Source organism: Chiloscyllium plagiosum, chromosome 6 (genome assembly GCF_004010195.1).
Source record: "Chiloscyllium plagiosum isolate BGI_BamShark_2017 chromosome 6, ASM401019v2, whole genome shotgun sequence".
NCBI classification, from domain to species: domain Eukaryota; kingdom Metazoa; phylum Chordata; class Chondrichthyes; order Orectolobiformes; family Hemiscylliidae; genus Chiloscyllium; species Chiloscyllium plagiosum.
This window is the reverse complement of record NC_057715.1, coordinates 66,984,676-67,004,417: the sequence shown is the minus strand read 5'-3', so window position 1 is coordinate 67,004,417 and position 19,742 is coordinate 66,984,676. Positions and strand designations below refer to the sequence as shown.

General features: G+C 39.8%; 1 protein-coding gene across 1 annotated transcript in view; it reads right to left on the bottom strand.

The window, feature by feature from the left end:
- Positions 1-19,742, bottom strand: part of LOC122550661 (PC3-like endoprotease variant B) — an 869,748-nt gene that overhangs the window by 499,570 nt on the left and 350,436 nt on the right. Inside the window, exon 4 of the mRNA XM_043691743.1 lies at positions 10,298-10,415. Coding sequence (XP_043547678.1) covers positions 10,298-10,415 — 118 coding nt within the window. The remainder of the gene's footprint in view (positions 1-10,297; positions 10,416-19,742) is intronic.

The following is a 19,742-nucleotide window of genomic DNA, read 5'->3' as shown; positions in this document are numbered from 1 at the left end:
TTGAAAGCTGCACAGCGGAACACATTTATCAGCTCTGAAGACAAAGCTGACTCTGCGAGGACTCTGTGGATAACTGGCCACTGGAGAATCAGATTCTTACTTAAAGATCCAAACCAAGGTAAATGTGTCTGAAGCCTGATTGAATTTATTTTGGGGCCTAAAGTATTGAGAGTGACTCAGATGTTAGCATATTATAATCCTATTTTCAGTCATGTTTTATGCATTGCAACACTGATACTTTTACTACTTCACCATAAATCAGAAAAGGGAAATTTCTGCCACCTAAAAGGATGTTGTTGCTATAGTGTGCACATGTCTTGAGTCTATACACAACGCTGATTGACAATACGATGAGGTCATCCCATAGGTGACTGCATCAAGCTTCTGGTGTTTAGTTTTACATTCAGTTCAGATTAAGAAAACGGGTCACCTACTTCCAGTGAATACCGGTCTTCGTAGGCTGGTTATTGAGAAAAAAGTCTCTCAAATTTTACAATGGTAAGGTTTCTTATATGCCATGTGTTTAATTATCACTGTAAATTAATAATTATCCAGTATGATAATGTAAGTGCTACAAATGTTTGATTAATACATCTGACAACGAGCCACATTAGACTCGAAGTATTAACTCTGTTCCTTTCTCCATAGATGCTGTCTGATCTGTTGAGTTCCTCCAGAATTTTTTCTTCTTATTTCAGATTTTCAGCATCTGCAGTGCTTTGCTTTTATCGTAAATTTTTGTCTGGTCCTTCTTTCTTCTCTCTTGTTCCCTCTTTTATATTCACACAAATATTACTTTGGAACTTGACAAAGAAAACAAATGTGAATTTATATAGCATCTTCCACAACCACAACAAATTGTGTCATTTTGAAGATGAGGAACTGTGATGTCGTCACTGGACTAGTAATCCATAGATCCAGGACAATGCTTTGGGGGCACTGGTTCAATCACACCACAGCAGCTAGTAGAATTTAAATTCAATTAGTTTTTCAAAGTCTAGAATCCCAAGAATGTTGACCATGAACCTATGGTCAATTACTGTAGATACTTAAGCAAGGAAGACTTGCATCATGGTTATGGCTGTAAAGTTATACATCTGCAATGTGTTCACTGCTCTTAAACAACAGTTAGGAGATGGTAAGAAATGCTTGCCTTGTCAGTGATGCCCAAAACACAAACAAATGGAGAAGTGTCACAAAATAGGAATCTTGATTGCCAATTTGTTCACGGAAAGCACAATATGCCTTTCTTTTAAAATAAATTGTGTTTATTTTCTTTTAGTTTGGTCTGGTTCTTTGAGACCCTGTGGTCTATTTTAAATAAAACATCGAGATCCAAACCAATTTCATTTTAATTGATCAGCAACCATTTCTAAAAGCCTCTTTCTTGTTTCCAGCAAAGCCTAATACTTAAGAGGACTGATCTGACAATTTACATACTGTAATCAAACTGATCTCCTTCATGATGGCAGCAGAGTGCTTGTACCCAGTTGAGGTAATACAGTTCTGAGAAATTGAAGGTTATTAAAAACATTATAAATGTTTGCATTGTTGCAAGATTACAGTCTGCTTCAACACAGACATGTTGCAGCAACCAACGAGGCAAACTGCAATAAACCATTGGGTCTAAGTATGGCCACTTACTCTTCAGTGCAGAAACATGGCTGCATTATGTAAATTAGACAGGGCAGCAGATTCCTTTTTTAAACTATGTAATAACAGGGAAATTAGTAAATCATATGATTTCTGTGAAAGAAATTGTATTTAATAAACCAGTTAGTTTTTTTGAGGGTGTAACTAGCGGAGTAGACAAGACAAAAACCATCATTTGTGGCATATTTGGATTTTCAAAAACAAAAATTCCAAATTTGCCACAAGAAAGGATGCTGTATAATATCAGGGTTCAGCGAATTAGTTATATAAGAATTGAGGATTGACTTACATACTGAGAAATATCAGTAAAATATAAGTTGGCAGGCTGTAATCAATGGCTTACCACAAGGATCAATAACTTGGACTCAGTTATTTACAATCTATATCAAGATGAGGGAATCAAGTATACGTAATCCAGGTTTGCTGATGATACAAAGTTAGGTGGGAATGTAAGGTATGATGGGGACAGATAACTAGGCAAGGACATGATAACAAGTACACGTAGATGGAACATGAAGCGTGAAGTTCTTGACTTGGTAAGAAAAAAAAAATCGCTAAAGCAGATTTTTTTGTTAAATGAAAACGTGGGAAATGTCTACATTTGCCTTAGAAGGATTACAATATAGGTTCACCAAATGCTCAATTCAAAACAGAGTTTGATCGATTTTTGGATGCTGAGAATATGAAGGAAAATGTGGATATTTTCAGAAGGTGAAGTTAAGGTACAAGTTCAGCCATGACCCTTAGTAAAAGATGGAACAAGCTTGGAGGTTTGAAATGGTGTACTCTTACTTCTGTTTCTCATGTTCTCAAGTTAAAATATTGATTAGTTAGTCTTCTCTGTGTTTTTTAAAGCCTCCATTAAAATACAAATGTACAGCACAAAACAGATGTTTTGGTCCAACTCATCCATGTTGACCAGATATCCTAAATTAATCTAGTTCCATTTGCCAACATTTGGCCCATATCCCTCTAAACCCCTCCTATTCATATACCCATCCAGATGGCTTTCAAATGTGAATTGTGCCTACCTCCACTACTTCCTCTGGCAGCTCATTCCATGCATGCATGAAAAAGTTACTCCTTAGGTCCCTTTTAAATCTTTCCCCTCTGACCTTATACCTATATCCTCTAGTTTTGGACTCCCTGACCCTGGGAAAAAGACCTTGGCTATTTATTCTATCTATGCCCCTCGTGACTTTCTATGTGGTGATCTCTCAGCCTCTGAAGCTCCAGGGAAAATACCCCAGTCTATTCAGCCTGTCCCTTTAGTTCAAACCCCCCCACCCCCAACCCTGGCAACACTCTTGTAAGTCTTTTCTGAACCCTTTCATGTTTCACAATATCTTTCATAAAACAGGGAGGGCGATAATGCTTCTATAAGTTACTGGATGATGTTGTTTTAAAATGAAGAGCAAAATAAATACATTAAAACAGACAGGTCATTGGGGAGTCTGGATTAACCACAGCATTAAAAATACTGCAAGAGACAAATAAGTCCCAGAAAAAAAAAATCAGCTGTACATCCCGAGAATATTCAGTAGAGCTTTAGTTAAGGCACTCACATCACAGTTCAGTGACTGTGGTTTCTAGACCTGGCTGACAAGAGACTTTCCATTATGTGCGATATGAGCTTTGCCAGAAACCAGCTGGATTGCTTTGTGGGAGATCCCACCTCAAGGAAGAGTGCTATTTGACTTGTATACTGTGGAAAGAGGCTCGACCCGAACAAGATGCAGGACATCACAGGCATGTGTAGCTCTTTCCCCACTCTCTCGATCACTAGTTATCCAGAAAGTGAATTTTCATCAGTTTTACAGCAATGCTCAAAATCTAACTGAAGTGTACATTAGTTGTAAAAATTAAATGTTGTATTTTACTGAATGAGACAATAGTTTATTGATCAGAACAAAAGGAAAGGAGTTGGCCATTTAGGCCTTCAAGCTTGTTCCACCATTGAATAAGATTATGGCTGGTCTGTTTGTGGCTTTAACTCCATTTTCTTCTCTATCCCCCACACCCCTAAACTCTGTGTTGATCAAGAATCTGTCTAACTCAGACATCAATCTATTCAATGATCCATAGAGTCAAAGAGTTGTACAGCACGGAAACAGACCCTTCGGTCCGACTGGTCCGTGCTGACCAGGTATCTTAAATTAATCTAGTCCCATTTGCCAGCATTTGACTCACATCCCTCTAAACCCTTCCAATTCATATACTCAACCAGGTACCTTTTAAATGTCGTAATTCTACCAGACGCCACCACTTCCTCTGCTAGCTCATTCTATACATGCACCACCCTCTATGTGTAAAAGTTGCCCTTGGCTTCTATGATCTTGTGCAGGACTTCCACTTCTTTAATACTAAATTAATGTATTTCCCAGCCTCCAATCACCTCTGTGAAAGAGCATTCATAGGCTAGCAATGCTGTAAAAAAAGACTTTCCTTCTCATCCCATCTTAAATGACCAAAGCCTCATTGTTAATTTGCACCCTCTAGTTCTAGGTATCCCCCATGAGAGAAAACATCATCCCAGCATTTACTGTGTTAAGCCCCATCGAGGTATTAGAAGTTGCAGTAAGATTGTTTCTCATCTTTGTAAATTCCAATGAGTATAGGGCTAACTGAGGAGAATATATTTATATTAAGTTAGACAAACTAGGTCGAAGAGTATAAATCAACACACTGTAACCACAAGGAATGAACTCCTGATATTATGTATAAAGATTAAAAATATAGCTGACTTTCTAAAATTCTGGTGAAAAGGCACTGGTTACAATTTGCAATTCCAGACACTATAGAAAATGGAAGAACAAAGGTTTTGACACAAGCCCAGGAATTACTTGATATTCACTGAAGACACATTCAAGATGATGATCACTGAGTAAAAATGGACAGACATCAACTGCCCCTAAGAATTTGCAAGTCCATCAAGTACAATGTGAAACTGGAACCAGATCAATCACTGCACAATTGAAAAACTGGAACAGAGACTAGGTTTAAAAATATAAGATAGAGTCATATAGCACAGAAACATACTCTTTGGTCCAACTAGTCCATGCTGACATGTTTCCATAATAAACTAGTCCCACCTGCCCACACTTGGCCAGTATCCCGCCATACCATTCCTATTCACCAACCTGTCCAAATTTGTTTTAAATGTGACAAGTGTACCTGCATCCACCACTTTCTCTGGCAGTTCATTCCATGTACAAACCATTCTGTACAGAAATATTGCCCCTAATGTCTTTTTAAAATCTTCCTCCTCTCACCTTAAAAATGTGTTCCCGAGTTTTGAACTCCCCTACTCTAAGGTAAAGACACTTGCCATTCACTTTATCTTTTTCTCTCATGATTTTATAAAACCTCTATAAGGCCACCCCTAAACCTCCGATGCTCCAGTGGAAAAAGTCCCAATCTGTTTTTAATCATGTTGTTCTGCTATAACATGGATTTTGTTAACACAAATTCGCTGTAACGTGATTGACGATTTGGGGATACTGTTTCGAAAGCGCAAACTTTTAAAATGTGTTGGCAGTAACACAATTACATTGCCAACTCTTGAAGCGCTGCATAACAGATTTTTCTGTCATGCAGAGTTGCACAAGAACGCAACCATTGCGTTATAGAAGAAATACCTATACCTGAAACCCTGCATTCCTGGAGAGATCATGATAAGTCTTTTCTGAATTCTCTCCAGTTTAATAATATCCTTCTATAATTGGGTAATTAGAATTGCATACAGTTCTTCAAGGAGGTCTCACCAATGACCTGTACAACCTCAATATATTCAAAGTATTGAGTAATGAAGGCAAGTGTGCAAAATGCTTTTCTAAGCACCATCTACCTGTTACACAAATTTCAAAGAAATATGTACCTGAATCCCTTGGTCTCTTTATTCTACAACACTACCCAGGACTCTACCATTAATTGTATAAGACCTCTCCTTGTAAGTACTACCAAAATGAAAAACCTCGCATTTACCCAAAATAAACTGCATTTACCACTCGGCGAAAGTGAGGACTGCAGATGCTGGAGATCTTCATCAGGAATTCCAAAATTGATTGCATAGTGGACAGTGAAGGAATTCCTGATGAAAGGCTTCTGCCCGAAATGTCGATTTTCCTGTTCCTCGGATGCTGCCTGACCTGCTGTGCTTTTCCAGCAGCACTCCAATCTTGAGTCCATTTACCAATCCTCAGCCCATTGACCCAATTGATCAAAATCTCTTTGTATTTTTAGATTATCACCTTCACTGTCCACTATACAATCAATTTTGGTGTCAACTGCAAATTACTAACCAAGCTTCCTTCATTCTCATCCAAATAATTTATATAAATGACAAACAAAAGTGGATCCAATACCTGCGGATCACTGCTGGTCACAAGCCTCCAGTCTGAAAAACAAGCTTCCACCGCCACCATTTGTCTCCTACTGTCAAGCCAATTTTGTATCCAATTAGCAAGCTGACCCTTAATTCCATGTGATCTAACTTTACTAATTGGTCTACCATGTGGAATCTTGTCAAAGACTTTATTAAAATCCAAGTAAACAATGTCTACTGCTCTGCTCTTTACAGTCTTTTTGGTGACTTCATTAAAAAAATCTCAAATCAAGTTTGAGAGACATGATTTCCCTCGCACAAAACCATGCTGACTATCCCTAATCAATCCTTGCCCCTCCAAATGAATGTAAGTCCTATCTTTCAGAAACACCTTCCACAACTTACCCATCACTGATGTCAGACTCACAGGTCAATAGTTTCCAGGCTTCTCCTTCCAGTCTTTCTTAAACAATGGTTCAAGATTAGCCACCTTCCCGTTCTCCACTACTTTACCCATGGTTATAGATTATACAAGTATTTCTGCTAGGGCCACGCAACTTCTTGTCTAGCCTCCCACAATGCCCTGAGACACACTTGATCAGATCTTGGAGATTTATTGACCTTTATTGTTTTCTAAGACCTCCATCATTACTACTTCTGTAATGCGAACTGTTTTCAAAATAACAATATTTATTTTACAGAGTTCTCTAGCCTCCATTTTTTTCTCAACAGTAAAAACTGATGCAAAATATTCATTTAATACCTCTTCCATCTCCTGAGATTCATTACAAAGACAACCTCATTGATTTTTATGGGGTTCTACTCAATCTAGTTACTCTCTTGCACTTAATGTACCCTTAGAATCATTTTGGATTATCTTTAATCTTATTTGCCAAGGCTATCACATATTTCCACTTTGACTTTCTGAGTTCCTTCTTAAGGATGCCTTACACTCTTTATACTCTTCAAGAGATTCAGTTGATCCCAGGTGTCGATCTCTAATATAGGATTCATTTTTATTCTTAACTAGAACCTCAATATCTTTATTCATCCATTGTTCCCTAGTCTTAGCAGCCTAGCCTTTCACTCTAACAGGAGCATAATGCCTCTGAACTCTCGATATCACACTTTTGAAGGCCTCCGACTTGTCAGTCGTCCTTTTACCTGTGAATAATCCACACCAATCAACTTTTGAAAGTTCTTATTTCATATCCTTTACATTTGCCTTAGTCCAGTTAAGAACTTTAACTTTTATGGACGATTTATCCTTTTTGCTATTTTAATAGCAAACTAATAATATTATGATCAGTAGTCCCAAACTGTTTCCCTACTAATACTTTAGTCACTTGCCCTGCCTTATTTCCCAAGAGAAGGTTAAGATTTGCTCCTTCTCAAGTAGGAATATTTACATATTGGTAAGGAAAATTTTCATGAACACATTTAACAAATTCTTCACAACCTGAACCTTTAATACTTAAAACTTTTAATTTTCCAAGTCAATTCTTCGAATCATAGTCATAGAAATGTACAGCATGGAAACAGACCCTTCGGTCCAACCCTCAGAAATATCTTGATTAATTACAGCAGTAACGTTTTCCTTAATAAAAATGCCACTCCTGTTCTTCTCCTGCTTCTCTTTCTATTCATTCCTTAGCATCTAAAATCTGGACCAATGAGCTGCCAGTCCTCTCCTTTCCTCAGCAAAGTTTTTGTATTGCCTATGACGTCCCAGTCCCATGTTCCCAAACATGCATTGAGCTCATCAGCCTTACCTGTAAGACCTCATACATTGAAATAAGTGCAGCTTATTTCTTCAGAGTTACTTCATTCTCTGTCTTGCTCTTGTCTGTGTTTTCTAATTAACTTGCTGTTTTCTGATACAGAACTATCCTTACCTGTCTTTCTATTTAATTAACTGTTAATTAGAAGCTCCCCCCCTACCCCCACCCATAAAGGTTTGCAGGCTCCCACACCCCCTGTCCAGTAACCCCAACCCCCTCGCCCCACCTTCCCCCATCCTTCCCTCCTCCCTGCCAGGATATCAGTCCCTTTCCAGTTCAGATGAAACCCATCCTCTTTGAACAAGTTTCTTCTGTCCCAAGAAATCTCTTCAGCCATCAATTTATTTCCTTTATCCTTTTATTCCTTCTCGCATTAAAACATGGTACCAGGTGCAAACCAGAGATTACTACATTTGATGCTCTGTTTTTTAACCTTCTACTGAACCATTTATATTCATTCTGCAAAGTTTTAACCTTTTCCCTAACTATGTCATTCCTACCAATGTGTCCAATGACTTCAGGCTTCTCACTCGCCCCCTTTGGCAATTATGCCTCAAACATCCTTAACCCTGGCACCAGGAAAGCAATATACTCTCCAGGATTTACGTTACTGCCATAGAATCTCCTGTCTGTGCTCCTGTACAGGACAGTCCCCTGTAACAATGATTCTTTTCAATCTTGACAAACCCCATTTAAAAGAAGATTCATTTTTAGTGCCGAAGATCTGACTACCAGTTCTATTTTCCTCTGAAAGACTCTCTCTTTCAAAAGTACCCAAAACAGAGTATCTCTTTGAGAGAGGAATAGCCAAAGGAGACTTCTGAACTACCTTTTCACCTTGCTTGACAGTCACCCATCTATCTGACTGATCCTGCTGTGTAATCACTTCTCTAAATCTACTAGTCATCACACTCTGTGTCTCTTGTATGCCCTCAGTGACATCAAGCCGAAGAAGCAGCTCTCAATAACACATTATATGTAAAAATGAACTACCATTCCTTAATATTAAGCATGCAAAAAAAGGAAAAAAACATGAATATTAAACTGAAATCAAATACATAGCTGAACAAATGAAAAAATGACTCTTCTTCAAATGATCCAACACTCAGCTTTCAATCTCCAGCCAATAAAAAACATTCGATAGTCAAGAATTCAGCAGGCAAAGTAGAGTACACCAACATTGTCATTGGCTTCATTAGCAAGTGCATAGAGGACTGTGTGTCAAGATGTCAATTTGTGTGTTCCTCAATTGGAAACCTTGACAGAAACAGGAAATCCACTGCCTACTAAATATAGTATTCAATTCAGACGACCTAGACCAGTACAGAAAATCCAGATATGACCTCCACAAAGCCATCAGAGACGCCAAGGGGCAGTACCAGACCTAGTTAGAGGCCCAAACCAACCATTCAGACACCCGCCCACCTTATGGCAAGGCCTACACAGAAAGGAGATGGAATGTTTGGTGTCCTGGCGAAATGATAACAACATCTAGCTTGATGTCAGCAAAACAAAAGAACTGATCATTAGCGCTCCTACCTATATCAATGGAGCTGAGGTGGAACCAATCAAGAACATCAAGTGCCTAGGAGTGACAATGACCAACAATCAGTCCTGGACCTCCCACATAGACATGATGGTCAAGCAGGCACAACAACGCCTCGTCTTCCTCAGGCGGCATAGGAAATTCGGCATGTCCATAAAGGACCCTTACCAACTTTTACAGATGCAACACAGAAAGCATACTGTCTGGGTGCATAATGGCCTAGTACAGCAATGGCTCTGCCCACAACCGTAAGAAACTACAGAAAGTTGTGTGCCCAGCCCAGACTATCATGGAAGCCAACCTCCCATCCATGGACTCCATTTACACTTCTCATTACTCCGGAAAGGCTGACAATATCATCAAAGACCCCTCCCACCCCGGTAATGCTCCCTTCCAACCACTTTCATCAGACAGAAGCTTGAATACATATTCAAGCACATTCAAGAATAACGTCTTCACTGCCATTACTAGACTGCTGAATGGACCTCTCTAACTTCAAATAATGTTGATCTTGCTTTGCGCACCTCCTGTGCAGCTGTAAACTTGTATATTTTGCTCAGTATAAGCATCCTATGATCTGTATGTCCTTCTTTGCTACAATCTACCTGTACTGCTTGCAAAGCCAAGCTTTTCACTGTATTTAGGTACATGTGACTACAATAAATCAAATCAAAACACTCTCTCCAGAGCCATCCACGTGTAGCCTTCACCACAAGCTCTGTATGTAAATAAACAATCTCTCCTCCTTCACTTATACTTCTTACATAATTTTTTTTCTGTCAAAATAAAAATAAATTGCTCTGCAGATCAAAACTCGACAAACACAAATTCTGTTGGAAAAAGAAACTCCGTTGGCAAAGAGAAGTCTCTCCTTCTTCGCATTGTTTTGGTGTTTTTGTTTTTTAGACATACATGTAATGATCCATTATGACTATTATGACAGCAAATTCTCTTACCCCATATGATTTAAGAGTTTGGGTATTTATTACTTACCTAGTGTTTCAAAGAATGAGCTGATACTATACTCTTTGGAAAGGAACGGAAGATCAGGCAAAAGAGCTTTGTCTCTTTTTTCCACTTCATGAATATCTTGTTGTTCAGCCCATTTGACCTAGATGAAAGAATTAGTGCATAAAATTAGGATAATGTATAAAACACATTAATTTTATTGTTTATGATTAATTTGGGAGTAATTTGCTATTAAACAAGAACACACTTAACATCTCCCACCCTTTTATTTCATACATTTAACCACATTTCACATTTTAAATCAAATGAAAATCTACAATAAATTTGTAAGCTGCACATTTTTACTATGGCACAGTATATCAGTGGTAAATAATCAGATACCTGTCCACCAATCAAATTACTGTGTTTTGTGAGCTGAAATACCTTTTGTTACCTTTGAGAGCAGCCAACCTTCAACCATTGTCACAGAGCCCTCTAGTGATGTCACATGGAATTTGTTCTAAACAATAGCTTCTGAAATAACCACCAATATTAATGGCACATCAAGAGAAATATATCTCTTAATGCTAATTTCAATAACGTTATAATATTTTCCATTTTCTTTAAATGAATGGGCCTTTTTATTACACATCCAAAACACATTTTAACTATTTTGTGTTTTGTTTTATATATTTATAAAGCTCATGTTTTGCTCCCTGCCATTATATTGTGTAGTACTGTGGTACAGAACTGCTGACTCTGCAGCCACTAGACAGTTTTATTAAATCTTGTATAAAGAAACAATGATGTGATCCAATGTATAGGTGACATCTTGGGCCCAGCTTTGCGATGTTTACTGGATCCCATATCAAGTTAAAATAATGACCAGTGCCAGCCTACCTTGAATTAAATGGCTTTCATGCATCAAAACAGTGGAAATGATGTGTTACCAAACAAATATTTAATCTGGATTACAATAAAGTTGCCACATGGTGCTTTTAACATTCCTGGCTAACTAAATGAATAAGGGGTACAAACAAAAATGGGGTGCACGTATTGTTTATTTCATTAAGCATCTATCAGATTCTTTGTTTAAATATTTTTCATCTCACTATTCGGAGTCCTAAGTTACAAAACAGAAGTGCAACTTTAACTTTTCCTTTACGAGTGACATTGAAACTGTAGGAACATAATGCTTGAAATATGCAATTTCTAAGTGTACTATTTGGTTAGCAGGTCATTAGTTGTGTGGAATCAGCCATTCTCTAAATTTTCATTAAGAGAAATGTTATTCGCATTGTTGTCTTTTCCATGCTACAGAACATTACAGGCAGAAATGTAAGAAATAGCTCTACTTAATCACTGCCATTTATTTTCTTTTCATTCAATGTTATTTTATTTCCACACATTCTATTCTTATTTGATTATTTGTTGTTTAACGTACATTCAGAACTCAAACTGGAGTGTTTCTTTATATAAAATAATATCAATGGATGAGGCCATTGCTGCCTGGCTCAGCATTTATTGCCCATCTCTTATTGTTCATGAGAAAGTGGTGGTAAGCAGCTTTCTTGAACCACTTCAGTCCAGCTGGTTGAGGTAGAACAACAATGTTATTCAGGAGGGAGATCCCAGATTTTGGTCCAATGAAAGTGAAGGAACAACAATATATTTTGAATCAGGATTGCTGCTTGACTGGATCTATGGCAGGTGGTGAGGGGAAAATGAACTTGACCTCATCCTTATCAATCTGCAGGCTGCAGATCCATCTGACCATGACAGCATCAGTAAGAGTGACCATGGCACAGTATTTGTGGAGATGAAGTCCCAGGTTCACAATGAGAATGCCCTCCAACATGTTGTGGGATAGATTTCAAATTCAATTCAAGACATCGATGTGGCACTGTGGATCATCAATACCAGCAGAATAGTACTTGAACACAATCTGCCAGGGGATCAACCCTGGTTCAATGGAGAGCAAAGGAGGACGAGCCAGGAGCAGCACCAAGCAGACCTAAAAATGAGGAGTTAATGGAGTGAAACTACCAAACAGGGCCAGAAGTCACCAGCAAGACCAATAGATGTTGAACTATAACCTGGTGTTGTGTGACTTCTGACCTTGCCCACCCAATCTAATGCCAGCATCTCCATATCATAGCTACCCAACAGGACAATCTGCATGCCAAACAGCATAAGCAAGTGACAGTCAGAGCTAAGTGATCCCACAACCAATGGATCAGATCTACAGTCTGCAGTCTTGCCACATCCAATTGTGAATGATGGTGGACAATTAAACAACTGAGTGGTGAAAAAGGCACCACAAATATCCCCATTCTCAATGATGGAATAGCCCAAAACAGCAGTGCAAAAGACAACATTGAAGCATTCACAGAAATCTTCAGCCAGAAATGCCAAGTGGATGATCCACCTCGGCCTCCTCCAGTGATCCCTAGCAGCACAATGATCAGTCTTCAGCCAATTCAATTCAATCCATGTGATTAAAAAAAAAAGATTGTAGGCATTGGATAGTGAAAAGGCTAAGGACGCTGATAACATTCCAGCAATAGTCTTGAAGAATTGTACTCCAAATTTTGCAGCTTCCCCAGCCAAGCTCTTCCAGTACAGTTACAGCACTGGCGTTTACGCAACAATGTGGAAAATTACCCAAGCAGGTTCTGTAAATAAAAGGAGGACCAATCCAACTCAGTCAATCACTGCCCCATCAGTGTACTCTCTATCATCAGTAAAGTGATGGAAGGTGTCATCAACAGTGCTGTCAAGCAGCACCTGCCCAGCAATAACCTGCTCAGTGATGCCCAGTTTGGGCTCCACCAGGGCCACTCAGCTCCTGACCTCATTACAGCCTTGGTTCAAGTATGGACAAAAGAGCTGAATTTCAGAGGGGAGGGGAGAGTGACAGCCCTTGACAGCAAGGCCACATTCAACAGAGTGTGACATCAAGGAACCCTGGCAAAACTGGATTCAATGGGTTGAAAAGCATGGTGCAGGAAAAGCACAGCAGGTCAGGCAGCATCCGAAGGGCAGGAGAGTTGATGTTTTGGGCATTAGCCCAGACATTCCTGATGAAGAACTTACACCCAAAACATCAATTCTCCTGTTCCTTGGATGCTGCCTGGCTGCTGTGCTTTTCCAGGGCCATACTTTTCAACATTGACTCTCCAGCAGTCCTCACTTTCTCCTGGAATCAATGGGCATCAGGGAACAAACTCTTTACTAATTAGAGTTATACCTGGCACATTGGAAGCTATTGTGGTTGTTGGAGGTCAGTTATCTCAGCTCTAGGATATCTCTGCAGGATTTCCTCAGGGTAGTTTACTAGGCCCAACTGTCTTCAACTGCTTCATCAATGGCCTTTCCTCCATCATAAAGTCAGAAGTGGGCATCTTTGCCAATGATTGCACAATATTCAGCACCATTCGTGACTCCTCAGACACAGATGCAGTCCATGTTCAAATGCAACAAGATCTGGACAATATCCAAACTCAAGCTGACAAATGGCATGTAACATTTGTGCAATGACCATCTAACCACTGCCAGTTATTAAATGGTGTTACCATCACTGAATCCCTTCCTCAACATCCTTGGAGTCACCATTTACCAGAAACTCAACTGGAGTCCCCAGATAAATGCAGTGGCTACAACAGCAGGTCAGAGGCTGGGAATACTATGTCGAGTAACTCCATCCTGACACTCCTAAGCCTGCCCAATATCGACAAGGCATAAAGTCAGGAGCCTGATGGAATACTGCCTAATTGCCTGAACGTGTGCTCCAACAACACTCAAGAAGCTTGATATCATCCAGAACAAAGCAGCCTGCTTGACTGGCACCACATCCACAAGCATTCACCCCCTCTACTACTGACATTCAGTAAAAGCAGTGTCTATTATCTTCAATATGTACTACAGAAATTCACCTTAAACAGCACCTTCCAAACCGATGAACACTTCCCTTTAGAAAGACAAGGGCAGCAGATAGGTGGGAACAGTACCATCTGCAAGTTCCCTTCCAAGCCATTCACCGTCCTGACTTGAAATATATTGCCATTCCTTCACTTTTGCTGGGTCAAAATCCTGGAATTTCCTCCCTAATGGCATTGTTTGTCACCCTACAATGTGCAGATTGCAGTGATTCAAGAAGGTAGCTCACTACCACTTTCTCAAGGGAAATTTGGGACAGACAAGAAATGCTGGCCAGCCAGGGCTGCCCACATTCCACCATTTGAAAAAATACTAATATATACTAGAAACAGAAAGGACCCCAGCATAGAGCTCTGCAGAACACCACTGGGAACAGACTTCCAGTCACACAAACGTTCCTCTACTATCACCCTTCTCAGCCAATTTTGGATTCAGTATGCTGCTTTGTCTTGGATCCCATGGGCTCATTTTCTTGACCAGTCTGCCATGAGATCACATGAACAGCTTTGCTGAAGTCCAAGTCGAATGTATCAGATCCATTACCCTGGTTACTTCAAAAAAATTCAAACAAATTCAATTAACTTCCCTTAACAAACCTTCACCATCTCCCTTCAAATTTCCTCCAGCCATTACGTGACATCCTTGATCCAAGTGTGTGCAAGGCAGCATACCATCTTGGAATCATGTCTCGAGCTGCAGAACTGCCTGCCTACTCATCTTACTAATTAATCCCCTCCCAATATTGCCTTTCCGCACTTCTGCCTCCTCCACCAGCAGATGAACCACTCACAGTGCCTCAATTTTGGCACTGGCTGTATCCTGTCATAAGAGCCTATGGCTAGTCCTGTTTATTTCCTTGGCATAGTAACCCTAGGATGTTGATAATGAGTGAATTCAGTGATGCTAATGCCATTGAGCATCAGAGATAGGTTATCTCTGGCATTTGTTTGGTGTGAATGATACTTGTCACTTGTTAGCCCAAGACTGGATAATGTCTGTATCTGCTGCATTTCAACACAGACTCTTCCAAGGTCTGAGTTGTCACAAATGGTGAACATTGTGCAGTCATCAGTAAATATTCCTGCGACCAATTTTACGAAGGAGGGAAGGTCAGATGAACATGGTCAGCCTGAGAAAGCTACATTGGGGATCAACTGCAGAGATGGAACTCAGATGACTGACCTCCTACAATCTTGGTATCATTTCAATAGCAAAAAATCCAATAGCTCCATCTGAATGTTCATCGACTCCTGTTTTTTCTTTCAGGGCTCCTTGACACTACACCCTTGTTAAACGTGGCTGTGAAGTGAAGGATAATCACATTCATTTCCCCTCTGGAATTCAGCTCTTTTGTCTATTTTTGCACTCAGGTTAAATGCGCTAAGGAACTGACTGGCTCTGGCAGAACTCAAACTAAGCATCAGTTAACAAGTTATTGCAAAGGAAATTATTTTGATAACTTGGTTAATGACACCTTCCATTACTTCACTGAGGATTGAGGGTAGACAGATGGGACAACAATTAGCCATATTGGATTTTTTTCACATTTTGTGGAGCTATTTGGGCAGTATTCCATATTATCAAGCAGATGGGAGTGTCATAGTTGTACTAGAATAGACTGACTCCAGAACATGGCGAGTTCTGGAGTCTTCAGTACTATTTCCAGAATGTTGTCAGAACCCATACCCTTTGCGGTATCCAGTCTTCAGCATTTACTTGATATCATGAAGTAGTGGTTGAAGTTTGGCATCAGTGATGCTGAGGACCCGTGGTGGAGGCCGAAATGATCATCCATTCAGCACTTTGGCTGAAGACTGCTGCAAATGCTTCAGGGTTTTCTTATGCCACAATGTGCTGCTTTCCCCATCACTGAGGATGGTGATATCCTGTGGAGCCTCCTCCTCCAGTGAGTTGCTTAATTGTCAGCCATCATTCATAACTAGACGCAGCAGCATTGCAGAATTTAAATGTGATCCATTAATTGTGGAATGAAATAGCTCCATCACCCACTGTTTGTGCCAATGAGCAATGAAATAAAGTTAAAGTCACCATAGTCTCGCCAGGCTATAGGGTTGCTCTCTCATTAGGGAAAGGTGACTGGCAGTAGTTTAATCTGATGGTCACCATGCCTCAGGGGAGGAAAGAGATCAAGAGGGAGAGTCCTTGATGGTAATCTCACTAGTGCAGGAATTAAATGCACATTGTTGGCGTCATTCTGTCTCACAAACCAGCCATCCAGCCAACTGAGCTACCCAGCCCTCTCTTGGCATGGAGCTTCACAAGATCGACACCTTGGGGAGGTTTCCTACCTGACTGTGCGACCACTGTGTAACCAGTGGGACCGGACATAGCCAAAGTTTTGTCTTATGCATTTCCCAAAAATGAATAATTCTGTGAATATGATTAGGTCAGGCTGATGCTTGATTAGTCTGTGAGACAGCTCTCTCAATTGTGACATTCACCCCCAAAAGTTAGTAAGGAGGACCTTTTACTACCATCTTTTCCAGTGCCCATGTCAGTGCCAGATAGTCGATCCAGTCTCATTCCTATTTGAGACTATCTAGCTAATTCTATCTATTTTGCAATAGGTTGGCTTGTTAGGTCATTTCAGAAGCCACCATACAATAAGCTATTATCTTCGGTTTGCTGATTAAAAACTTCGGAAAAAGGATGTATTGTGTTTGATGGAAGAACCCAAGTCAAATAATCTATTTTCTTGTTAAAATGTATGAGGTATCTGGTTCCTGATCAATGGTATTTGTGATGAATTTTCAATACATTTATTTGAGAACTTAACATTCCATCATTAAAACTGCTCAAACTCAGCAAAGATGGCAGCTCCAATGATACTATAAATCTGCAGCTTAATGTTGGCTTGTGCTATAGTGGGTTGAAAATGTGTTGCTGGAAAAGCGCAGCAGGTCAGGCAGCATCCAAGGTACAGGAGAATCGATGTTTCGGGCATAAGCCCTTCTTCAGGAATTAAGAAGTACATTTTGATCTCTGCATCCTTTAGTTGAATTCTGCTCACTTGACTGGATGCATGATTCCTGACTATCTACTTTTGGGGTATTAGGTCTAAAGAGATGGGGTATTCTCAATCAGTGGGCTAAAAGCACTACAAAAATGCTATAAGTTTTGAATTCATTAATTGTATTTAAAAGGAAAGAATATTTGTATAGTTGGGATTGTTTTAAAGGACTTAGAGCAAAACGGAGGTTGCTTTAATATGAACCTTTCAACAGGTGGATCAAAAGACCAGTTTTCAACTGAGCTGTGCTTTATCTGGCATGGGATATTTTGGGAAAAATATGCAGTAAAGTTATTACATATTTCAACACAAGCATCATTACATTTGAGTAAGAACAAAGGTTTGGTAGAACATAAACAAACACAAACATTTCTGGAAAAGCTCAGCAGGTCTGGCAACATCTGTGCAGAGAAATCAGATAACATTTTGGGTCCAGTGACTCTTCCTCAGATCTGTTCAGACACACAGGGAATGCGCAAACTTCACACAGATCTGAGGATAGAATTGAACTGAGGTCCCTGGTGTTATGAAGCCACTGTGCTAACCACTGTGTCACCCTAAACTGCAATTCTTCTAATTGCAATTCTTAATGACAGTATTCTGAAAACTTGTGCATAATATTGGCTGGAATCAGTGGAAAAGTTTTGTTGTGCTAACAACTCTTAATTATTTTTAAATAATTTAAAACATTGAAACTTCTTCAAAGTAATTTGCATTTGTTCAAAGTTCCGTGCCATTCTATTTTCAAAACTCTTAACAAAACAAAATTAATTGTAGCTTGAAACAAAAACTTGCAGACAACTTTTGAAGAAATTCCAATTTGCGGTATATTAGTTGCACCCCAACTATACTGAAAAATAATAAGTTAGCACTCATCTTAGACTGTGCAAAAATGACATGGTCATTCAGATGTACTGTCAATCCTACAGCAAACCAGAAATCATTAAGATATTGAAGTCCAATAGCTATCTTAATAATTTTTTTGGATTCTGTAAATGACAAAAGATATAAATTTCTGTCTGGGAAGGAGATAGTTTGTTCAGTTATTGCTGCTGCAAGAGTCAACAGTTTTCGTTAACTTGATTCTCGTTCATTTTCCTGCTCTAGTTCTGAGGTGATCCAGGGACTGAAGAGTTGATGGGTTATTTAAATGCCTGACAGTTCTTGGAGCCACTGTCTTATCCCTCAAAGTTGCAGGAGACTCAAAGGCAGGCAGTTAATTAACTGTTGCCTGAAAATCAGGTTGGGGTTCCCAAATGGCCAATATGTTTTTTTCCAATATTATGGTTAGCGGAAAAGGCCATTATTATCTTTATATAGCCAGTCAAAGAAATGGTAGGATGGATGCTGAATCAAAAAAGTAGGCTTTAGTCACATCTTTGAGGAGAACAGAGAAGTATTTCAGTTGCAAAGTTTACGGAGGTAATTCCAGAACTTAAAGTCTTGGCAGATGAAAATCAGGGATAGGATAGAGGCCAGAATTGAAAGAGTGCTGGTTGTATGGCTAGAAGAAATTATAGTGATAGGGTAAGGCAATGGACAAATCTGAAAGCAAAGATGAGAATTTTAAGGCTGAGTATTGCTTGACCAGAATTGGATAGAAGTCAGCAAACACAGGATCCCCAATGTAATATATTGCAAAAGCTGAGAATTTTGTTAAACAGCCCTCACTGCAGGGAGCTGTAAATAAAGTTATTCAAAAATAGCTAACTGCTGTGAATCCAAGAAATTCTCTTGTCATTATGCGTAGGTGTGAACTTAGCAATCAACATTAAAGACATATTTGTAGGAGGTCGAAAGAGCAATAAGATTCAGGCCAAGTTCTCAAGCAAAGGCAATAAACTGATGTAGGAGGTCAGTGATGAGATGACAGTTATGGGATTGGCAGAAAGACAGGTTGCAAAATACAAGTGAGTTCTTTTCATGAGGATTTAGTTCACTGTCTCAGTGTTGGAATTTCAGACGCTATCATTGCCATGCTAGGCTCTGACCATTTTAATGCCCCCATTTCTGGTCCAAATATAATGCCCTGAAAAAGTGACAGATTCAGGTGGCATGCAGGAGTAGACCAAACTGTAAAGAACAGATTACAGACATAATTGATTAGGAGTTTGGAAATCCTCAATTGTCAATGTGGAAACAGAAGCTGATGCAACTGGGCAGGGAAACTAAGAGTTGTACTCAGACAGAACAAACAGCCCCACACGAGGTCCTAGCTCCCAGCCCTGCCGTGTTTTCACCATCACTCCAGACCTACCCCTCTCTGAGGATGAAAGATCAGTCCTCAGCAGAGGCCTCACCTTCATTCCCCTATGCTCTTGGATTAATGAGTTCAACACACGGCGTGACATCGAACAATTCTTCCGCCGCCTTCGCCTCCATGCCTACTTCTTCAATCAGGATTCCCGCCCACCCTCTGACGACCTCTTCTCACGCCTCCAACACACCCCATCCACCTGGACACCCCGTGCTCGCCTCCTACCTGCCCTCAACCTCTTCATAGCCAACTGCCGCCGCGAT